We start from the raw sequence: 24371 nt of genomic DNA, 5'->3' as shown, positions 1-24371 counted from the left end.
CCTGTGAGCGGCGGACACACAATTCCCGCCTGCCTCTTCTCTACAGTCCCCATGAACTTGGCAGTGGACAGTCCCAAATCTACACAGGATTGCACAGGACAGTGGTGGTCTATCCTGGTAAATTCACCATCACAGAGGACTAACAATCTGTTCCTCTGGTCTCTCTTTGATATCCCTGGCAGCTAAGTGAAAAGCATTTCAAAGTAGTTTCATGGATGAAAGAAAGAGGCTCCCCACTCAGAGTGCTCCGACCCTGGTGGCTGGGAGACTGAGCTTATGTTTCTTGTCTCCAGTGGGTTTGTCATAGGTCTGGGTAAACTTGGAGCCACAGATGCTTTTTTTATGTATATTTCTAAAAGATTTTTTTCATTCTTGTTTAGTTTATGTAGATCATGTATGTGTACCACATGCATGCAATGCCTGTGGAGGCCAGAAGAGGGCGTTAGTTTTCCTTGGACTAGAAATTACAGGTGGATTGTGAGCTGTCATGTGGGTCCTCTGGAAGAGCTGCCACCCACTCTTAACCACTGTGCCATGTCTCTAACCCCAACTTATGCTTTTAAAAAAACCACACTTTGGAGTTTTCAAAGGCAGCATATGTGTGATCTATGCCACTGCCAGAATTGATTGACAACTGAGAATGGCTCTGTAAACAGCAAAACGAAATGCTCAGAACTTGTGTGCACGATGAACTGTCAGTGAAGAAACAGCCTTGTTGGGGAGTGATCAAACCCTCCAGGGAGGACCAGCAAGACAGCCGAACAGGTAAAAGCACTTTTTACAAAGCCCGAGACTAGAATTCAAACTCCATAGAGTCCACATGAAAATGAAGAGGAATGACTCAACAAAGCTGTCCTCTGTCCCCAGCACTCATACCGTGGCATGCGCTGGCGTGCACATGTACACAATAATAAATAAGATAATGTCAAAACCTATAAAGAAACCTAAAAGCTCTCTCCTGGGAGCAGAAACTAACTCAAGACCTGGCTGGCCCTGCCTGAAGTTACCTATCCATCCAGGTCACTCAGAAATCACAAAATATCCACGGAGCTTCAGCCACCTAGGACTGAAATGTAAAAAGTTCATTGTGGGTGAGCTCTTGAGACCTGAGAACTGGTTAAGTTTCGGTGAAGGAATAGGAAAGGCATGTAGCATAGCAACATGGCCCTGGCCTCTTGGAGCAAGTCCCCTCAGGCGCCTTTCATGGTGGTAGGACCTCCAGAAGCCACCACTGCGGAACAAGTGGAGAAATACCCTCAGTGGTGTTTAGCTGCACTGCTGCTTCGGGACCTGAGGTGGCCCACAGGACATGCCTTGTTAGTCAGAACATTCTGGACTCAAAGGAGATGATACAACCACCAATCTGATTTCAGCTAAAATTACTTATGTTTAAGAGATCTATGTTTTATTTTTAGTTCGGTGTCTGTGCATGTGAGTGCAGGTGCCAGGAGAGGCCAGCAGAGGGCACCTATTGGATTTCATGGAGTTGGAGTGGCAGGAAGCAGTGAACCACTCAACATCAGTGCTGGGAATTGAACCTGAACCTTCTGCAAGAGTGGTGTGTGCACTAAACTGCTGAGCCATCTCTCCAGAGCCCTAACGTCACTTCTTAGGTTCTTTTTTTCTTGCTTCCAGCCCATATTGTCCAGACAACATATGAGATCTAAGCCAGAGCTCAGTATACCAAAGTTCCTTGTTCACTACTTGATACCATAGGTAAGTGGACTGCGGAGGTCAGTGTCAGGTGTCTTCCTCAATCACTACCTTATTTTTTGGAGACAGAGGTTTCTTATTGGCCTGGGGCTCGCCAAGTAGGGTAGACTTACTGGCCAACCCCTGGGATCCTCCTGTCTGTCTGCCTGGCCCTGGGATGTACCCTGACATGATGAGCTTTTGACATGTATGCTAGGAATCTGAACAGAGGTCCTCTGCTTATATAGCATACACTTCACCAACAGAGCTGTCTCCCTAGCCCAGCCAGCTGCTTTTAACCAGGGTGTCGAGGCCCTAGAGGGACCTTGGCTTATCTGAAAGTGACCCCCTAAAGAGATCAGAAAGAAAATATTAGAAAAATACAGCAGCCCCATAAACAAAACCGTAAAAGCCCCATCGGGCTACTCTAGTCTCTGAGCGAGGCCCATCTAATAAAATCTCCACGGGTTCAAACTTCACTTCCTAAATACAAACTGTGAAGCGCCCTGGAGCTCTGAAAAAGCGATTTCTGTTTATTTGCAAAGCTGAATGAGGAATTCATTGATTTTGAGCCTAAGCCAACTCTCACTGGCCTTGAGCGCCATGCCTGTCTTTTATCAAAACCCTCACAATGTTAATGTCGCCCCCAAAGTCCGAGGCTTATTTTTCAGTCTCTCTCTTATTCTCTAAATTCTGCTTGTAGTGGGGGCACACATCTGTTTCTGGTTTAGGGTCAATTCTTCTCTTACAAATTATTCCTTTTTAGCAATCCAGGTTCTTCCCATCATCTCAGAGAATCATGGACACTGAGGTTCTGGTATTTTATCTATATGGTTTTGCCTTTTTTCCTCAAGGAAATGTATTAGGCTTATGAATACTCACCCCTAGCTGGTGTCTGCTCTGAGAAGTCTCAGAAAGAGCAATTGGACCATAGTTTGCTGATAGCTCTGGCAATGATACATAGGCACACAGAAAAAGATGGGCCAGGAATAAGAAAGGACTGTGTGGTTTGGGGTGGGTGGTTTGGAATCTAAGGTACAGTGTGGATCCTGACTGGCCAGTCGGCAGTCTTGTAGCCTCCTGTAGGGGCATCATTGCTGAAGGGACACAGCGCTAATAGCTAAGTACCATCTTTGGGGAGCGACTTACATCTTCTTCAAAGCAATGAGGCCAGTAGACTAAATTACACCCTTCACTCCTTCCAGCTCTGACACACAAGATGATAAACCACCTCCCCACAACAGAAAAGATCTTAAAACGTCAAGCTAGAAAGAGTACAAAACCCAAGACATCCCACATAGGAAACATTCCCCAGTGGCCCAGACATGTTCTCCACAGCCCGGCTCCTGCCTTGTACCCACACACCTCCATCTGCTTGATGAGCCGGCTGCGGTCATCCTTGAGGTGACTCTTGGCCTCCAGTTCGTACTCCAGATCCTTCAGCGACTGCTCCAGAAGCTTCCGTTTCGTGAGTGCTTCCTCCTCAGCCCGCTGGTAGTCCCGCAACTCTTCTTCCTTGAGGCGCAACTGGAAGGAGAGGGTGTTGGGACATTCCATGGGTGTGGAAGTGGCAGCGATTGAACCACAGTTTGCTGGTAACTCTGCCCATGACAAATAACACACGCCTGCATACGTGTCTGCATACCATGTGGATGCCCGGCTCGAGACCAGGAAACAGAGTGCACAGGCCCACCCCGAAGCAAAGAGGAGCAAATTCCACCTCTCTCCAGGCTTCAGTTTTCCATTTTATAAAATAAACAGTAATTATTGTAAACAGTAAATTATTAAGTTATAAAGTCAACTGATTAGATGTTGACTATCTCAATTACACAGAACACATAAAAAGTCGGAGTATGAACAAGCATTGGGATGTTTTGTATTAGGTATTAACACGTTTGTATGGATGTATGTGCCATTAGGTGCATTGAAGGTCATGGTCAAAAGCACTTATTTGAAAGTCACTGAAGTAGCTAAGTGTTCTTGTATTGGAATTGTCTCAAGGGAGGTTTAAAGGTTTAAAATAAAAACTAAATTAATGGTCTCTAAGCAACCAGCAGGCATAAAATCCGAGAACATAATCACACTCATTAGGCAACAGTCATTGCTGTGTAGAAAATGATCGGCGATCACTGCAGTGCTCCTTTCATCCACAAGGTGGCGCTCATCTAAAAGTTTTGAGGAATGGACAACAGTTTGAGTCTTAAGAGCCAGCACCTCGGTGGCAGCGGGGATGCCTCAAACTCCCCACTCCCGTGGACTGACTCAATGAGGCTCAACTCTGACTCTTTGGTTGCCAATATCAAACCCTCCTGGAGATTGGAGAATCCACAGTGCTGAGCATAGAACATCACCGAGGTTTATTCCTTCAGCGAGTTCACAGAAAATCCACAAAACACCATGCTAATGTAGGAAGACCTGGGGAGGTTGGACGCATCGTATTCTGTTGGAGGCTGATAAAACAGCAGCCATTTCCAGCATAGGTCGACTTGGAAGAAGACAACCGCTGGACCCAGGCCCTAGGCTGGCTTGGGTGGTGATGGTGAGTGAGACTGAGCGACATCACAGGAACCGTCATCCAGAGAGAATGAAACGGGCGCTCTGGGTGCGGAGGTTTGAAACATGGCCGAGGAGCACTAAACCTCTCCAGGGCTCAATGTCCTCATCACAACATAGGGATAATATCATTTGAGACCCGGATGGTAACCCAAAAATAACAATCAGAAAGAATGCCAATCAAATATACAGCCCAGATTTCCTTCTTGGGATCCTCTGCCTTGCCTCTCCTGATACTTAGCATGCCCCTCCCCCTCCTTCCACTAGTAGGGTCTGTCTCCTACATCAGTAGGGCCCTCCAGGGAGTGGGACAGGCAAGAGGAGAGAACTGCTAGCACAGGCTGAGCATACCTCACCCCCCCCCCCCACACACACACACACTCCAGTTCAAAAGCCCAAAGTGCAAGGCCGGAGAGACAGCTCAGTGGTTAAGAGTACTGGCTACTCTTCCAGGGAGTTGGCGGTCAGAACCCACGTGGCAGCCCACAGCCATCTGTAACTCCAGTTCCATGGGATCTGATACCTTCTCCTGATACCCCTGGGCACCAGGCACACATGTGTATATTTATATACATGCAGGCTAAATAATTATAGACATAAATCACAAAAAAGCCAAATATCAAATACTCCAGATCCAAAACTAAAGACATTTTTGATTGTGGAATTTTTTTTTGAATTGGAAATGACAAGAAAAATCTACACAAATATTCCAAAAATCTCTGAAAGCAGATATACTTCTAGTACCAAGTCTGTCAGATAAGGAACACTCGCTCAATGGCAACTTGCCCTGAACTGCAAGTAAGCAAGGCAGCCCTAAATGGGACATCTGCATCCCCCCTCCCAGGTTTAGGGACCTCACAGAAGGAGACAGAAAAAATGGAGGAGCCAGAAGAAGGGGTGGAGTGTTGGGGAGCATTGTCACAAGCATGACGTGGTCACTGCACTCAGCAGCTGGGATTAACCTGCACAAAACAACCCACTAACATTCCATCAGAGAGCTGGGGGGGGGGGGGCAGCTCACACAGCCCCACCTCTCCATGGCTGCTGGGGGGAGGGACACCTTCTTCAGCGGTGGAGCCACTGTGAAGTTGCCCATGTGCCTGTAAACTACTCCTCGCCATGTTCCTAAAAGCAACCCTAAACTGACAGGGACACACAGACGTGAATGTAGAGGGAGGGCCAGGTGAGAAGAGCAGGGGAGCAGCAGGAAGGAGGAGACAAAGGGTTGGGGGTGACTCAGATCAGAAGACATCAGACACATGTGAAATGTCAGGAGACCCATTGCCGTATAATAATAGTATCTGCCAATGGGGATGAAGGGAAGCAAGTAACTTGTGAACCTGTCAGTGCTCCCTTTAAGTAGTTAGGCAGGACTTAGAAGATGAAGTAAAGATGGTGAACTTTAGGCCTTACTTCCTAAAGACCACCCTCACCAGAACCTCAGTGTCTCACGTCGCCGGCGGAACGACAGCCAGCACACTGCTCTCAGGCAAAGGCAGCCCGTACCCAGCTCTGTGCAAACCCATAGCCATACTCCAAGAGTCACTCGGGGAGAGGAGCAGTGAGCAGAGATAAACGAGCCATTCAAGGGTCCAGAGGGATCTTGACTTCCTAATTCACTTCTGCTTTACAGGTTCTGACTTCAGTATCAGAGGGGTGACATCTGCCTCCTTTTCCTTCAGAGAGATGAGAAGTTTCTGTCTGTCGTTCAAATACAAAACAATCTTTAAGGGCCACACCAATAGAAAACTTGAGAAAGCCATCTCTAGGGCTGGAGAGATGGCTCAGTGGTTAAGAGCATTGCCTGCTCTTCCAAAGGTCCTGAGTTCAATTCCCAGCAACCACATGGTAGCTCACAACTATTTGTAAAGAGGTCTGGCGCCCTCTTCTGGCCTTCAGGCATACACACAGAATATTGTATACATAATAAATAAATAAATAAATATTTAAAAAAAAAGAAAGCCACTCTACTTTCAAACAGCACACACTTTCTAAAAAGGAAAAGGAAGGGGCTGGAGAGATGGCTCAGTGGTTAGGAGCACTGGCTGCTCTTCCAGAGGTCCAGAATTCCCAGTAACCACATGGTGGCTCACAACCATCTATAATGGGTCTGATGCCTTTTCCTGGCATGCGGATAGAGCACTCACACACACATAAATATTTTTTTTAAAAAACAGAAATAAATACACACATATATATGCTTTTTTAAAAAACATTATATGTATATTTATGTGTATATGTGCATGTACACAAGCATGCAGGTATCTAAGTTGACCAGCAGAGGGCACTGGTCTCTGGGACCTAGACTGATAGGATAGGTGGTTGTGAGCCTCCTGACATGGGTGCTGAGAACTAAACTTCAGTCCTTTGCAAGAGTAGCAAGTACTCTTAACTGCTAAACCATCTCCCCAGTCCCAACGTGCTCTCTTTCTCTCTCTTTTAAATAAAGAGGCCTGGTCTCCATCTGGCCTTACCTAATCTCTGTGGTCTTCTGCTTCTTTGTCTCAAGAATCTTCATGTTTCCTTCTCCCCCAAAGTGTCTAGCCTGACAACCTTTACACAAATAGCCGTGTGGATCCCTGTGCAGGGTCACAGTGACACTGTGGTCTTTTGAAGTTAAAACAGACCAGGTTATTTGCTGTGTTCTGGCAAACGTTGACCCCAGCACCCAGCTGCTATAAAAATGAAAATATGGGTTGTTTTTTTTCATAGCAAAGGGTACTGTGATGTCAGTGTGCCCGTTCCAGCTTTCTCGGAGCCCTGTATCTTGTAACCCAAGGCAGAGGGAATCTGCTATCAGGATCCTTTCAAAGTGTCTGAAATATGTCATAAATATCCATTGTTCTTCGATGGGTCCAGTACTGACTCAGGGCAAACCTTCTTTTGATCATCAAAGAAATTAAAAGCTTTTTTGATTTGTTCTGTTTTAAAGAAAACTTGTTTTCCTGTGGAATCTGCGGGCTCCTCACACTGTGTGTGTGCAGGGGGAAGCCTTGGGAAAGAGAGAAGCCTGTATCGAATGTTCAGGATCTCGGGGCCTTCACTATATCACTTCATGCATTATCTCCTTCATCGTTAAGCCACTAATGTAGAAAGAGATGCTGAGAAAACTGAGACAGCTTGTTCAGGGCACAGGCTAGAATCACAGCCAGATGTGACGGCTCACACCTGTAATCCTAGCACACGGGCACATGGGGCAGGAGAACTGCCATGAAAGACAGACACACAGAAAGAAACGGGCAAGCCTCCAGCTTACTGTGAAAATAAGAACACCCAACCCTTCCCCATTAATTTTCCTCTCCCCAGGTCAAGAACGCAAGATTTGCATTTCTTGGCTCCATCATTATTATTATTATCATCATCATCATCATCATTATCCAGCCATGGCCATCCTAGAACTTGCTTTGAAGACCAGGTTGGCCCCAAACTTAGAGATCCACCTGCCTCTGCCTCCCAAGTGCTGAGATTAAAGGTGTGAGCCACCACCGCCCAGTTTGTTCTAGTCTTATTCTTTTTTTTTTCCCCCAAGATAAGGTTTCTCTGTGTAGCCATGGCTGTCCTGGAACTCACTCTGTAGACCAGGCTGTTCTCAAACTTACAGAGATCCACTTGCCTCTGCCTCTCTAATGCTGAGATTAAAGGCATGCACCACCACTGCCCAGCCTATTATTTTTAGGTATAAAACCAAAAATGTTTTTAGGGCAGCCAAGATGGCTCACAAGTAGGTGCTTGAGGCACAGGCCTGGCAATCGGAGTTTGATCCCCTCACCCTGAAAAGATAGAAGGAGGGAAACCATTCCACAAAGTTGTCCCCTGCGCTCCACACACTGACTCTGGCACTCAACCTCACATACACATCACACACCACAATGATAAATAATAATGATTGATAATGACCAAAATAGTATGCTTTAATTATCTCAGCATTCACGGATTCCTAAGACGCGGAGACGGAACCAAGTCTAGGCAAGCACTCTACCACTGAGCCACATGCCTGGTCCCTAAGAACATCTTTTAGTCTATTTTGCTGTGGCTATCAAGTTCTTATCTACCTGACCACCCCAATAAAAGTCTAAAGATGATTAGCAAGACTGGAGAGAAGGCGATGGCTCAGTAGTTAAGAGCACTTGCTGCCCAATAATGATGGCCAGAGTTTGATCTTAGCACCCACACCTAATTTCAAGCAACTCACAACGTGGGCAGCGTCAGCTCCAAAAGTTCCAGCACCCTCTTCTGGCCTCCATGGGTACTCGTACATACATGTATGCAAACACGCAGACACATACACATGGAAAAACACATTCACACATAAATAATTAAATCTTTTTAGAAAATGATTGTTAAAAGAATCTAGTCATCCCCTGCCATCTTGTTCTAGGAATAAAGGAAGACCTAGAGGTGGATGACATGTTTGGACACAGATGGAGACAACATTCTTGCTCCATAAAAGGTGGCTCATCTTTTCAGGCAGAAAACTTTGGATGGAACTTTTGGCCAGAACGTGGCCCAATTAAAGGTGTGTCTGTTTCGCTTCTGAGCCGGTGGGAGTTTTGTGTCTTAGATGCCACCTGCTTGTAATAGCTAGCGAGTGGAGAATAAAGCAAGCCCCAAAGCAGCCCTAAGAATATCTCCCTCCCTGCCCAGCCCCAGCAACAGAAGCCTTGCATTCTCAATAAGAGATAAAGGAGAGGATTACCCGGCAGGCATTACCTCATCTTGCATTTTCACAGCTGCCAATCTGGCCTTCTCCACCTCCAGGCTTTTCTCCTTCAGTTGAGTCTGCATTTCCGCAAGCTCCCGGCGGTTCTTCTCCTTATACTCACCCAGCTGCCTCTGCAGCTCCAAAGAGGATGTGCGTGAGGCCTCGGCGATGTCAGCCATCTGAAGGAAATGGGGTAGCCTGAACAGGTCCTGCCATGCTGGAGCCCCTCCAACAAGGAGAGCATCTCCTCTGCTCCCTACCTTTGACGCTTCCTCTAAGGCCACCAAGTGCCAGACCCTGAACTGCCTGAGTCTGACTAACCCTGCCATGGTGACTGGACACCAAGTCCTGAGGTCACGGCTTTGCTTTCCACCAACCAGTATGACTGAGCCACATCCCTAACCACTAAAGGCCTTGGCAGTGTCCTTTTGGGAAACACTGAAATCATATCTGCCTTCCAGAGTTTAGACAAAGCCCAGGCATAGAATTCTAGTCAGAGCTAAACAAGTCACTAGCAAAATGCCTTGCACCAGTAGGTATCAGAAAACGGCAGCCTTCTAGGTACACTCCCTAGACGGAAGTGAGCTGGCAGCCTAGTGCCTTTCCCTGTGTTTTGGGGCAGAGGTGAGCTGAGGGCTTTAGAAACTGCCTTTGGCGTTCCTAGATATGTCAGAGAGAGACAAATATGCAGACTCTGCCCAGAGGCCTCAACCGCAGCTCAGTAAACACTGGTTAAGTGTGTCCACACTAGGCCATCTGTTTATTGTTACCAGGTGACCAGGTGCCCAGAGCCCTGAGGCTTTCAGCCTTTATTTTTTTTAGACAAGTTTCTCGGTATCTGCAATTTTCAACAAGCCCAAAGAATGGCTGCAGGGGTTCCGTAATGCCCAGGTGCATCTGTACTTGGGGGAACTATGGGTTTCCAGAGCCTTCCCGGGAGAAAGTGCTTGGAATCTCCTGGGCCGGCTTGACCCTTGCTCTACCTCCCAGCCCCTCACCTCCTTCTGCAGCTTCTCGATGGTCTTGTCCAGGTGCCATCGCTCGCTCTCCATCTCGTTCTTCAGCTTCCTCAGCTGCTCCTTCTGCTCAGTCTCTTCCTGGAGTTTCTCTAACAGCTCCTTCTGCTCCTGGGCGGTCTGGGTCAGCTCTCTCTGGAGACAGGAGGGAAAATACAATGCTGTCACCTGCCTTCCTGGAGACTTCTCCCACGGGTGGCAAGGGGGGGACTTCACAGTCACACCCCAAAAGCAATGAAACCTGTTACCTCTGCAAAGGGGAAAGAATCAAAGGGATCAGGGACCAAAGAAACAAAAAGGAGAGAGAGAGAGAGAACCTGCACAGGAACAGAGCTGGAAGAATGCCATAGGGAATACATCAGCAGCCACCATGGCTGGTGGGGTTCAGGTTAGACCCTTATAGCTGAACGTTTGCTCTCTAAACAGGGCAATGATACCGTAAGATCAGCCTAAATCAACTCAACAAGCACTCTACCAGCTGAGCTCAGTCTCCAGCCTAGTACAGGAAGACTTTGAGACAGGGTTTCTCTGTGTAGTCCTGGAACTCTGCTTGTAGACCAGGCTTCGGCCTCCAGAGTGCTGGGATTAAAGGTGTGGTCACCACCACCTCAGGGTAATTCACATCTTTGAGTTCACTTTCCTTAGAATTTCTCCACAGGATACAATCAGCCTCACTGGGTGGTGACAACTCCTTCCATCATCCTTCTTCTCCCCCTCCTCTCCCTTCTCCTCCCCAGACCAGAAAGTAAACTCCAAACAGAAACCCCAACTGCCCTGTGCCCTGTCTGTCTGTCTCCCTCCCTCCCTCCCTCCCTTTTCTTTCTTTTCTTTTTTCTTTTCTTCTTTCTTTCTTTCTTTCTTTCTTTTCTTTTCTTTCTTTCAGTGAATTCCCTTTCAACACCCCATCATGGGTCAGGGAGGAGGCTCACTAGGTCCCACCCTCCTTGAGGAACTAAAGGCAGTTAATGGTTGCCGGCCTGGGAGGGAGTTATTTTCTCCAGTGGTGTAGTTGCCTGTAAGCTGCCCACACTCAGTGAATAACCCCTCCCCCATTCTCACACAAGCTATGTTAATTAAACTCAGGTCGAAGGGAGACATGATAGTAAGCAAGGGTCACCAGGCATGGGAGGGAAGCATAAGAAAGTGAGAGGCAAAGACTATGACCATGATCCACTGTACATATGTGTGAAACTGTCAGAGAATATTGTGTTAAATTCAACCAAATGTATTTTCAGTGACAATATGATAGAATAATGCAATTGAAGCTATTAATAAAAGAAAACTATGAATTCATGGGCACCAGCAAATACAAGGGTCTAGCAATGGGTCCCTGTAAAAGCCTTCAGCAACCAGCTCAGCTCCACCTCTGGAGCCCCCATGACCTCACTCCTTCCCTTGGATCCCAATCCAGACTCTCTGGATCAGCGGACATGCCGATTCCCGCGTCACAGCCTCCCATGGCTCACATGCTACATCTCACTCTACACCAAGGCCCTTCTTCCTTGCCAGGGAAGCACCTCAGCGTCACCCACCCTGGGTCTGGACCCCAGCGGCCCATCCAGCATATGCGGACTTCTCAGACCGTCATTGCAGCTACTTATTCTGGTATCTTTATAATCTCTCTTGTGTGCTAGCCACACAGATAGTCAAGTCCACACAAGAATAGATTTTCTGTCTGTGACACTTACTACAATTAACACCTGAAAATGCCATAAGATATCTCATACCTTGGGGGCCTGTAACCCCTGTGGTGAAGGGGTAGCAACCAGGAGGATCTGGGAGGAGGGGAAGCTAACTGGCCAGCAGTTTATGCTGAAAGGGGAGCTACAGGATCAATGAGAGATGCTGTCTCAAGTGAGATGGAGAGCAATAGAGGAAGACATCCCAATATCAACGCCTGGCTTCCACAGATGCCTGTGGGGTCCTGTATGCATGTGTGCATACACACACTCAGTGGTCCCAAGCATGCTTCTTTGGGGGTGAAGCTGAGACATATTTTTGCAGCAGTGACTTTTAGAAAATCTTTCTCTCAATACCTGCCCCCCCCCGTATGTGTGTGTGCACGCATATGTGTGTTTTCTTTTTGCTGGGCATCAAATCCAGGGCTCTGTGAATGATAAGCAAGTTTCCACACCACTGAGCTACATCCCCAGATTCTAGAACATATTCCTTAGGTAAGCGAGGAGGCAGAACATTATTCTAGGCACCATTTCTAAATTGTGGGACATTTTAAGAATAACCCTCACATTCAAGCTTATGGGTTTCAATCTGTTCCCCAAACTGTGATTCCAGTAGAAAGGTTGAGAATTTGCATTCCGTGTAAGAGGTGTCACACTCTTGTTTCTTGAGTCTGACATAAGAGGTAGTCAAATAACTATTAATTTTCTTTTTTTTTTTTTAATATTTGTTTTATACTTAAAGGAAGGCACTCGGGGTTCATCCTCGGTTCCCCGCCCCTCCTGTCCTAGTGGGCTTTTGCATATTGAGACAGCAGAAGGGGAAAACACTGTTGCTTCCATGGCTGGCTCATAGCTACTGGGCTTCAAGGCCTCTGAGAAGCCACCTTCTTCCTGTCCTTTATCCAGAGTCAAAGGCTCTGCAGCCAGTATTAGATAATGGTCCCCAGCTCAAGGCTGCCACCAACTGTTGTGTCTTCAAACGACCCACCTGGTGATCCCCCAGCCGCCTGCATGTGAAAATTTTGTCCACTATCAGTCAGTGGGTTTGTATCGTTAGCCTTAGAGGCATCATCTCTGTGGCGATGAAGTACCTCACTCAGCACTGTTCCCAAGAAGGTGAAAGCTGCAAAGGGGACCCAGGGAAGCTGGCTCAGGGGTGAAGTGCTCACTGTACAAGCATGAGAAACTGAGATCAGATCCCAGCACCCAGGCAAACACCAGGCGTGGTGATGTCCGAGTGTGAACCCTGCTCAACACCACCGGGGATAACTGTTGAAGAGAACTAGCCTTGTGCGATGAGAGCTCTGAACCATGCCTCCAAGTGTGACTCTTACCCTGTGTGCATCTGACCCTGAAGACTATTGGGTCCCTACTGCAAAACTTTAACAGTCTTGAGCCTGAGCCAGCCCGTCAGCCCTCACCTTCCCCGAAACTCTCCCCAGGGACATTTAGGCAGCATTTCAAAGGGTGACGGTAGAATGAAGACACACCAGGGTCACGCTGAGGCTGTTGTGCAAAAGCCAATTTACAACTTTAGTGCTGGCTTTGACTGCAGTGGAGTTCAAATAGTCTTCTTGACATCCAAACGGGAAAATCTCATATTCTAGGAACCTTCTGGGTTTGAAGAGAGATAGCTATCTGGTCTCAAGGAAATGACTTCTTCCTGCTCCTTTTAATAGCCACCTTGAAGGACGGCACATGTGCCCAGAGGAGACAGGAAATTGGCTTCTGCGGAGAGGCCGATTCCTTGCTGCCTTGGGGACAGGTTCAGCCTGCTTTCACACACTGTTTGTATTTTATCTCTGCAAAACTGTCGAAAACTTTCCCACCAAGGACAAGGCCTTCTCAACCTCAGCACGGTGACGTTTGGATCAGAGAGCTCACAGCTGTGGAGCTGGCCTGTTTTTTAGGATGCTCACCAGCTATCCTGGCTCCACTCACCAGCATCTCCCCAGTGTGACAATTAGCGTATGTCCAGATATCACCAGCTGCCCCTACTTCCAAGTCACTAGTCCAGATGAATAGCTCAGGGTGGCTACATAGGTGGAAGGCATTCCCTGGAAGGACAGGCCCAGTGGCCACGTCTACCTACAAGGATGAGGAAGGCAAGCCTTGGGGGCTTTACCTGCACACGCTCCAGCTCCTTCTCCAGCGCCCTTCGGGCAGAGGTAGCTTCCTTTTCTTCCTGTCTGGCATGCACAAGGGCTCCCTCTAGCTGCTGGACTTCACTCTATAATGAGACAGATGGGTCAAGAACCACAGGGACACACTCTGAAGATGACCTGGATCATAGTGTGCCTGTCGTGGGACCGAGATAAACAGCTGGGCTCTTGGGTGTGTGCCTCTCTGCAGTCCCATTTCCAGCCACGTGTGGCCTTCGGGGTTACCTTGGTGATTTCTTTTTTTTTTTTTTTTTTTTTTTTTTTTTTGGTTTTTCGAGACAGGGTTTCTCTGTGGTTTTGGAGCCTGTCCTGGAACTAGCTCTTGTAAACCAGGCTGGTCTCGAACTCACAGAGATCCGCCTGCCTCTGCCTCCCGAGTGCTGGGATTAAAGGCGTGCGCCACCACTGCCCGGCACCTTGGTGATTTCTTTATCTTTATTACAAACACCCAAGTTTTATCCCCAGAGATTCAGAAACTCCAGGCAGGGGATAGACTGGGTCAAGGCATTGCTGTAAAGGTGTGCAGGTGACCTGATGACGGGCACCCAGTGTGTCTCTTCCCCTTCCGCTGCTGTTACTTCCCGCCTCTTTCCTTAACAGCTTCCAAAGCTCTGGTAAAGCAGATAACTGGCTTGCTAAAATCTCCAAAATTATCAGCTACGTGCTAAAGAAAGGATGTGTTTAGCGAGACAGACTAATGTGGTGTGAAGATGGCCTCCGCAAGTGTTCAGAGGTCCCCACGGAGCCTCAGAAAGATGTCTAATGTCTGACGCAGGAGTCCCTGGGTACTGTGCAACCCAGGCCCCTGATTCCCACCCTGGTTTTATTATTCCTGTTCCCACCATCCCAAAAGATGCTTGCAGGTCACCTGGACATCCCAAATCAATCCCGACAGTTCCATCCCCGACCCTGAAATCACTACAGGAGAGAGGGGTACAGGCTGCCACACTCTGGCCAAGACCCAAGGAGCCTCACCTCACACTTGTGGAGCGTCTCCTTTGCGTGGGCCTCATCGCCTTTCACATCCTCCATCTGCTTCTGCAGCTGGGCCAGTCTACACTCCAGCTCTGCAATCCTCCCCTGCAGCTTCTCCTTCTCCTCCTTCAGCGCTTTCTCACGCAGGTCAGCCCCTGCCTGGTTCTGCTCTGTCAAGTGGCTCCTGCTGGCCAGGACCTCCACATTCTAAGAACAAAGAACAAAGGAGTAAGTGTTCACAGGTGTTCCCCAACTCCTGTGGGAAGCTGGTGTCTGAAAAGTACCTCAGCTGGAACCTTCTGGCATTTGTCTGCCATCCCAAGGACAGGAGGACGAGGCAGAATGATTGGAAGTTCCAGGCTGGCCCAGGATACTTGATGAGTTTGAAGCTAGCCCTGTCTCAGAATATATTTTTTAAAAGGTGGAGATATAGATTCATGGCAGTAGACAAGTTGAGGTGTTTGGGGGACTCATTTCTTTCTATTCCACCAGCAGACATAGTTTCTCTGCTTAACAGTCCTGGCTGTCCTGGAACTACCCTTGTAGACCAGGCTGGCCTTGAACTCACAGAGATCCTCCTGCCTCTAACTTCTGAGTGCTGAGATTAAAGGCGTGTGACACCACCACCCAGTTACAGGACTCATTTCAACACCCAGTATTGAGGGGGAAAAATGCTAACTAGCAGGGGAAGAAGACAGGGTGAATGACAACCTGGAGGCCACTGCTGCCTGTCGTCTGCTCTTAAATGAGATGTGGGCCAGGGTAGAGCTATGTAGTTTGATGCCCAGTAAAAAAAAGGGGGGGGGGGGAATTAATGCAAAGATGAAGGATCATAACAGCATAACCACACCCACTCATTGGAAGATTATCTGGGGCGGCCTCCACAGAATGCTTGCCAGCCCTTGCCTGTGCTCAGCCCTTTTCGAGCTCTCTATCTTGCTATTCTCATCCAACCTGAAAGATGGGAAAAATGGGTAGGCTGGGGGCACAACAGCTCTGTTAGTAGATTGCTGGCCTAACATGCATGAAGTCCTGGGTTTGATATCTAGCACCACATCTACTGGGTGTGGTAGTCACACTCTTTAGCACTAGGGTGGTACAAACAAGAGAAAGGAGGGCAAGGGCATCCTCGGCTACATAGTGAATTTGAGGCTAGCCTGGGCTACGCAAGACCTTCTCACAAACAATAGCAAATGAAGATAGCACCCCTTCACAACATGAACTCAAACTGGGTCAGGGACCCAAATCCTAGAATTAAAAGCATTAAAGCTCTCAGAAGACACAGGAGTGTATACCTGTGATTTTAGTTTAGGCAAAGGTTCCTCAGCTACAGTACCAGAGGCACAGATGACAAAAGGACAGATTGACTTCTGTGTATGTGAGTGTATGCCTGCATATAGTATGTATGCCGCATGTGTGAAGTACCCATGGCATCCAGAAGAGGGCATTATATCCCCCAGGACTGGAGATACAGGTAGTTGTAAGCCTGTAACTCACTGTGAGTAGTCTGTGAGATGTAAGAAACTTTTATAATACTGGGGATACCACCAGGATGATAAGATGGCCCACAGAATAAAAGAAAATACTTACAAATCAGATCATATGAAAATTTGTGAAGAATTCTTCACCTTCATAATAAAAAGATAAACCACCCTTTTTTAGAACTTGCTCTGTAAAGCAGGCTGGCCTCAAACTCACAGAGATCCACCTGCCTTTACCTCTCAAGAGCTGGAATTGAAGGCGTGCTCCTCAATGCCCACAAACCACCCATTCTTGATGAGGGCAATGGATAGAAATAGATTTGTTTCCAAAGAAGACTCAGGAATGGGCATGGGAAGAGCTGGTCAGTACTGTCAGCCACTAGGGAAGGACAATTCAGGGTCACAGTCACACACACGTACTGCTAGGGAGGATAAGGAAAAACAAAAACCCTCACACAATGCTGAGAAAATTCAAAATTGTGTAGCCATGCAGGAAAGTTGTCAGCTCCTCCAAACAATGTTTAACTAAATTTCCCCATGACCAACTACTTCACTTTTTTCTATATGCCTAAGAGAAATAAAAACATCCAAATATATATATATGTGTGTGTGTGTGTGTGTGTGTGTGTGTGTGTGTGTGTGTGTATGTATATACACATGGCCAAGGCACCATTATTCATAAAAGTGGAAACAACTTATATTCCCATCAACAAATGAATGGGTAAATAAAATGTGGTACAGTCATACAATGGACTATTATCAGGTCATAAAAAGAAATGAAATACCAATGTATGCTACAACAGAAAACATGATACCAAGTGGAGGCTCCCAGCGAGATGAGGAACTAGGGATCCCTGAGAGATTGCCCTCGGGAATGGTGAGGGTGAATTGAAGATGGGTAGGTGTCTATGTGGTTTTTCATCCCCAGACTCTTGCTAGATACCGGTTCCAGGTGGTGCAGGCGCCACAGGAGGCAGAGCTGAGATCAGGAACTAGGGACTCTCTGAGGGATGCCCTCCGGAAGACTGGCCAGCAGGAAAGTAATAAAGAGGAGGCGGGAGGGTGAATTAAAGGCCTCAAAAAGATGGAATGTTCACAGAGAATCGGGAGTGCAGAGAGACATTTGATTCTGGGGAGTGCTAAGAAAGATGTCTAGATTTCAAAATGTGGATCTAAGGATTTGTTACTTTGGAAAAAGGGTTTTGCTTTTGTTTCCATAGAAGATGAGGACCTATGGAATCCTTCTAGATTAATGTGGTTTGATGGACCAAGACCCCCCCCCCCCGGAAAGGTTGCTATGATTACCCTCAAAAAATTACTTTGCCCTATAAACATCAGGAAGTAGTTTAGAGAGAACAATGCCCAAATTCCCTAAATGATTGTTTACTGGAGAGGGGGACGCTGTTAGTGGTAGTGGTCTCCAGCTCTGCACACCCAAGAGTTTGCTACACAAGCAGCAGGCTTTTCTGCACAGTAGCCTCTGAAGGTCCCCAGCCCACTTGCCACCCTGACTCCCAGCAGTGGCAGGAGGCGGTGCCTGTTCTTGTGGAGCCACCGCAGCCAGTAGGATTTGCTGAAGGAAGCAGAAGCAGGAGGAGTTTGGGGCCAGCATTTATGACTGTTACAATGAGCCAGTGCTGAGCCATCCTGCCGAGAGAGACTTTGGGATCACCATGACTGTAGTGGCCGCTACTCTCACTGCTGAAGCCTCCTTTGTGGCAGCTGGAACTGCCATCAGCAAGACGGCTGCTGTGGCTAACTTGTACAGTGACTATGTTCACTAGGGCATTTTCCAACGTATTGCTATCATATTTGTGCCATGTCCTGGGCCAGTCCAGAACCTTGGTCTAATTATATAGAAAAGGGGGAGATGCTGGGGACTGTGGACCCCCAGACCCTGAATTTTCTGTGACCCCCTGCCTGCCGGAGTAAACAACTTGTTTTCCTATGCTTGCAGCTGCTCTGAGCACGAGACCCTGAGGAGTTTCTGATGGCAGGGGAGAGATTTCTGGTGGGATTACAGTTGAGAGTTAGGGCATGGCCATTAGTCAAGGAGACCCTGTATAAACTGCCCTGGAAGACAATAAAGGGGGCATTCTTGGTGTTACGTGTGTGTGTGTGTGTGTGTGTGTGTGTGTGTGTGTGTGTGTTTCAATCTCTAGTCCCTTGCCCGACTCACAAATCATACCATAGCATGTAGTGTCTAGAGCAGACGTTGTGCTGCAACCAAGTGAAAGACGCTATATTGATGCTGAAGGAAATGTCTAGAATAATAAATCTAAAGATAAAGAAAAATAGCTTAATGGTTGGTCAGGGCTAGAGGAAGAGCTGGGGAAGAGGTGGGAAGGGTCGGCTAATAGACATGCATTTTCATTTGAGATTAATGAAAACATGTTGAATATAGTAATGGTTATACAATCGTGCAAATATGCTCTAAACTACAGAGTTGTACATTATGTAAATTATAGATTATAGCTGTCTTTTCTTTTTCTTTTAGATTGACTAACAAAGGGAAGACCTGGAGTCAGAGTAGGGATGATGGACAAAGGCTGTTTGTCTACCCCTGAGCACAGGTCTAGCTGTTTTAAAGATTTTTTATTTAATGAGTGTTCACCTGCATGTATGTCTGCGTATCACATGCAGGCAGTGCTTAAAGAGGTCAGGAGAGGGCACTTGATCCCCTGGAGTTACAGGTGGCTGTGAACTGCCATGTGGGTGCTGGGAACCAAACTAGGTCCTCTGCAAGAGCAGCAAGTGCTCTTAGCCATCTCTCCAGCCCAGGGTACAAGTTTTGCAGAAGCAGGAGGAGGGGAGCCCTGAGGCCTGCCCGAACCATTTGATGAAGGAAAGAACACTTATACATGTGGCCAGCAGGTTTTTATTATCCCAGAAGTCTCGGGAAAAGGAAGGACGATGGAAACCAGGCCTGTTTTAACCTTGATTTTGACAAACACACCCAGGCTTACTTAGAGAAGGGCACTTGGTCTGTAAGTTCATAGCTGGCAGGGTCACCCCAGCCTGAGCCTCCACAGTGGCACAGGCTGAGTTTGGCTCTGGGGAAGCATGTGTATATCCTGACACTTAGTACTGTTTTGATTATTTGCAAAGTGCTAATTTGCCTTTCTCTGTGTTCACAGTGTGGTAAACCACATTGTGTTTACAAATAGCTAAACATTTAACATGAGCCTTGGCCGGCAAATGGCTCCAGAAAGCTCCTCTGGCCCCTGTTCCCCCACCACCCCTACTTTACTATTTTATAAAAAGACCATAAAACAAACTTTCCTTTTCCTGGAACCATATCTAATTCTACAACAGTCCTGGCATCTAAAAACAAACAAATCCCATACCCTTTCGTTCAAGGCAAGTGACGCACAAAGGCTCTTTTACATGAGAGCCAAGCAAAGAAAGCTGGTGTAGGAAGGCTCTCCAAGGCCTCCCTCACCCAAATGCCCCCACTCCCACATCATCTTTTCCAGGTTCTTAGTGATGTCTGGGTCCGGTTCATGTGGCAAAGACGTCAGAGCTGGCAAAGGCCTGTTGACCCAGAAGGTCATGGTACAGACACGGAAGCCATATTTATAGTGCTGGGGCCATTTCCATGACTCACTGGTCTTACTTCCTGGATGTCACGGTAAGGTTAGAGAGACCATAGCACCAGAAAGAAGAAGCTGTGAGATGAACATCCAAAGACGGATGCTTATGATTCACAGAGCTGGGCTTGTTACAGCCTATCAACTCTATCACTCCACTGGGCAGTCACACCACAAAAATCCACTCCAACTCCCTGCCATCCAGCAACTTCAAATCCCTACACTGTATCATGGTCACAAAGCGAATGGGCTGTTTTCTACTATTGCTTTCCAAGCCTGGACCATGGCTAAAAGTTGCATTAAGATAATTTTTCCATCTATCAGACAACCAAGGTAAACGTTTTGGTAACAGCATTTGGGCAGAGTCAGAAAACACAGCTGGTAGGGTGAAAAACTGGCTCAAGGGCCTAGAAAGAAGGCTGTGCGGTAGTAGCCATTGAAGTTACAGGGCATGTTCCCTTTGCACAGCAACTTTCGCCTTGAACCACAGCCTACACATACGTAAAATGGTAAAAACAAAATGAGCCTAATGGCCAGGTGTGGTACACTCCTTTAATCCCAACACTGGGAAAACAAGGGAATCTCTGTGAGTCTGAGGCCAGCCTGGTCTACGTAGTGAGTGCCAGGCCAGTCAGGGCTGCAAAGTGGGACGACGTAAAACAAAACAAGACAAAATGAGGCGCTGCACCATAAAAACCTGCAATCGTGCTAAATGTCACTCAGTGTTGCGTCAGTTCAATGTCGCCACGCAGTGGGGGGGATAAGGGAGTAAGCGTGAAGAGCAAACAAGGTGCAGAATACGCCACCTAGCAGGTCTGTGAACAAGCTAGGTGGCGATGTGTCTACTAGGCTTCACTACGACCTGGTGGTTTTGACTGGCTGTGAGGAAGGGGAGTGGGGCTGTGGGAAACATGGAGGCAAGCTTATCCATCGCAAACTCTTATAACATTTTCATCCTGAACCACAGGCATTCAACATGGACTCGCGTTTATAAAATAAACGTGTGTATTCCTTTCAAAGTTCAACCCTTTTGACCACAGGCACCCGGAGGACAATCAGGCAAGTTCTCACCTCCTCCAGCCTGCGGAAACCTTTCTCCCGGCCTGTTCACAGGCCCTTCTGCACAGGGAGAGATAGCGGAGCCCAGCGGCAGCTGAACAAACAAAGCAAAGGCCGCTCTCTCACGTTGGTTTACACAGTGAAGAAACTGCTTCTCACCACCAAGAGCCAGGAGGGCGAACAGGCACAGGCGGCCCAGCACTTTGCAATGGCATGAATGGTCCTGCAGCATTTACACCAACCGACGTGGAGGTGTAGGAGCCCATGGTGCACTGCAGAGAGAAAGCCCGGGGGCTGTGGACGGCAGATCTCCAGGCTCAGGTTTCTCCTTTACAAATCTCGCCTCTTCTGCTGTGACATTTAACTCTCTGCCGAGGCACTTGGGGTGGGAGATGGGAGCGCAAGTGCACAGGGGTGCATCTGGAAGCCAGAGATCAACCTCGTTGTCATTCCTCAGGCACTATTTTTTCCTTTTGAGACAGGGTTTCATATTATCCTGGAACTCACCACGTAGGACAGATTAGCCGGCCAGCCAGTCCCAGAGATCTGCCTGTCTCCATCTCCCAGGCACTAGAATTAAAAGTGCCGGACGCCACACCCAGAATTTTCACTTTGGCTCTGTGGATCAAATTCACGTCCAAGTGCGCGCTTGCCAGGCAAATCATCTCCCCAGCCCACCGCGTACCTGTTTATATTAACGATCATGGATGTTTGGCATCCAAGGACATTCAACTTGAACCTCATAGTTTTGCCAAGAACCCGCTCCCTCGCCCACTTATCACAGCAAAGCACAGCCCAGCTGCAGAATGGGATTCCCACCTTTGCTTGGGAAAATGGCTGATGGGGGGGGGGGGCGGGAGAAAGAGAGAAAGAGAGAGAGAGAGAGAGAGAGAGAGAGAGAGAGAGATCACATACTACTGCAAATAGGCAGCAGAGCTTACTTAGTCCCGGCTCCTCCAGAGGATGTGTTATTATTAGCAGCCCAACGATACCTGTATGTGCTTCCCTAGAGAAGAAGTTCACCTGGCTCACACACTGTAGTTTATCAACCTTAGCTTCAAGCCATAGCTAGCCATGTTCACCAGTCACAAATCAAATCAAATCTTCTTACATGTATTTATTTATTTTGATTGTGTGTATTGGTGTTGTGCATGTACCATGTCAGGAGTATGAAGGTCAGAAGGACAACTTGTAGGAGTCAATGCTCTCAGTTCCAGGAATGGAATTCGGGATCTTAGTCTTGGTGGCAAGAGCCCTAACCCACGGACATCTTGCTGGTCCCTCAAACCTATACTTTAAAAAAACAAAAGATTTTATTTGTATGTATGTATGTGTGTGTGCATGTGTGTGTGTGCATGCGCGCGTGTGTGTGAGTGCATGCGTGTGTGCATGTGTGTGTGCATGCGTGTGTGCATGCGCGCGTGTGTGTGCATGCGTGTGTGTGTGCATGCGCACGTGTGTGTGAGTGCATGCGTGTGTGCATGTGTGTGTGCATGCGCGTGTGTGTGTGCATGCATGTGTGCATGCGTGTGTGTGTGTGCATGCGTGTGTGTGTGCCCATGCATGCACTCATGTTAGTGCAGACTTAACCCTTAGAGCAGTGGTTCTCAACCTCTGCGTTGCAACCCCTTTGGGGTCACATATCAGATATCCTGAATATCAGATATTCTCCATTACATTTCATAACAGCAAAATCACAGTAACAAAATAATTTTATGGTGGGGGGGTCACCACAATGTGAGGAACTGTATTAAAGGGTCACAGTATTAGGAAGGTTGAGAACCACCACCTACGAGCTACACTCAGAAGCACTTGTGAATGTCGGTGCTAGGAACAGAACTCTGGTCCTCTGGGAGGTTAAGCAAGCACTCTTAACCCCCAAGCCATTTCTCCAGCTCCCAAACCTACACTTCTTGGAAGAAATAACAATGGAGATGTTCCTCTCGCCTTTCCAGAGCAACTATGTACAGAGCAGGAACGAACCTATCATCTTTAACGGGCAGGTCAGGTTTCCTGGCCAGCTCATCCATTAAAACTGTAAACTCGTTATCCAGTATGTTGTCTGGGAAACTGACGGCAACTAAGGAGCAAGCTGCGTATTTTAATGCGCAGAACTGCTGGATTTACACACTTTTCAAATCCTTCCCTTTCAACCATGTGCTCTAGTTACTCATTTAAAAGGTGGTAGCAGAGGTGGAGAGTTGGGGAAGGTGTGCAAATATCACGACACAGAAAGACCAAACCCCAGTCTCTGTCCATGTCCCCATGCATTGAAAATAATGACCGCTGGCAAAGGCAACGCTTTCCCGAGTTAATCTGTGCTTGAGAATCTCCCTGGCCCCGGAAACAGTAGGATGTGTTCATTTACGGCAAGCCCCAAACTCCTGCACAGCACACCAATGGCTATGTCTTGAGTGTCCTGCTTAGCCGAGGGGCTGACCACCCTTTCCTTCCAGAGCTCAGGCCTGACGCCTTGGCCAGCCTTATTCTTGATGGCCCACAGGCCACAGGCAGACAGGGCCGGGACCTGATCCAGTGCAGAGTCTTTCCGGCTTTACTAATTAACAGGGCTTCTGCCACAGCCAGCTTTTGTTTCCTTTCTGTCTCCCTTTCTGCTGAATGAGGGCAAACAGCTGAGGCGTGGAGGCCAGGGGTAGAATGCTGGCTTTTCAGTTCCGTGCCACCGGCCACCCCACACTCCAGTGTGGAGGCTGCAAGAGCTGGGCTGAGAGGCACCCAGCTGCCCCCTCCCAGCCCTCCCGCCCCCCAGTTCACCCGCTTTGGAAGGTTGCTGTCTCTTCTCCACTCAGCTGCATGGCTGCTCTCCTTAGCCCAATGACAGCCTGGACCGATAATAGATCCCTTTATCACTCTAAGATGTAGGAAGTCACACCCCTTATACTATCTTCAGGGTTCCACCAAAGTGACAGTGAGATATTTAGGTACATAAGAAGCTTGTTTTACTCCTAAGGCTCTCTCCACCCCTCTTCCTAGCTCTCTGCAGATTTCACAGTCATCAGTCTCTGGTTTGTGGTGGTTTGAGTTCTCATGAGCATAGGAGTCACCTATCTAAGCTCATTCTGTCTCAAGGTCTAGAGCAGGGCCTGAGATGCTGTCTCTAACAAGACCTGGGTCAGACTGGTGACACCCCATCTCATTGTCCTCTCCTGCCCTCCAGCTGTGTGTGAGTCCCAGTTTAACTTGAGATCTCCCGGTCAAGTCCTCTATGCTTGTAAAATCTCAGAGTTTCAAGGAAGAGTTGATTCCAAAGCCAAGAACCCCGAGCTCCTCTTAAGTTTCCTTTTGTTAGATGTGGCTTCTAGTCCATACTCTGCTATCCTTTCCATGACGACTCTGGGTAATTCTTGAGCTTACATCTGCCTTCAGTTTCCTCTGCAACATACAACCCGTCTAGCTAGTTTCGGTGTCCCTGCCACTTCTGATAGCCTAAAGAGCCTAGAA

At 47.8% G+C, this 24371-nt stretch overlaps 1 protein-coding gene across 3 annotated transcripts in view; it reads right to left on the bottom strand.

Annotated features, from left to right (window-relative positions):
• Cgnl1 (cingulin like 1) overlaps window positions 1-24371 on the bottom strand; it is a 155425-nt gene that overhangs the window by 19466 nt on the left and 111588 nt on the right. For all 3 annotated transcript variants that reach the window (XM_041679566.1, XM_041679565.1, XM_041679563.1), the window contains 5 exons: window positions 14780-14986; window positions 13768-13872; window positions 9946-10098; window positions 8956-9126; window positions 3058-3219 (listed from right to left, as the gene is read on the bottom strand). In XM_041679566.1, the coding sequence (XP_041535500.1) occupies window positions 3058-3219; window positions 8956-9126; window positions 9946-10098; window positions 13768-13872; window positions 14780-14986 (798 nt within the window). The remainder of the gene's footprint in view (window positions 1-3057; window positions 3220-8955; window positions 9127-9945; window positions 10099-13767; window positions 13873-14779; window positions 14987-24371) is intronic.

This window comes from Microtus oregoni, unplaced genomic scaffold (assembly GCF_018167655.1).
Source record: "Microtus oregoni isolate MIOR12 unplaced genomic scaffold, Mior012 000032F_ref0000030, whole genome shotgun sequence".
NCBI classification, from domain to species: Eukaryota; Metazoa; Chordata; class Mammalia; order Rodentia; family Cricetidae; genus Microtus; species Microtus oregoni.
This window is presented reverse-complemented; position numbering and strand designations above follow the sequence as displayed.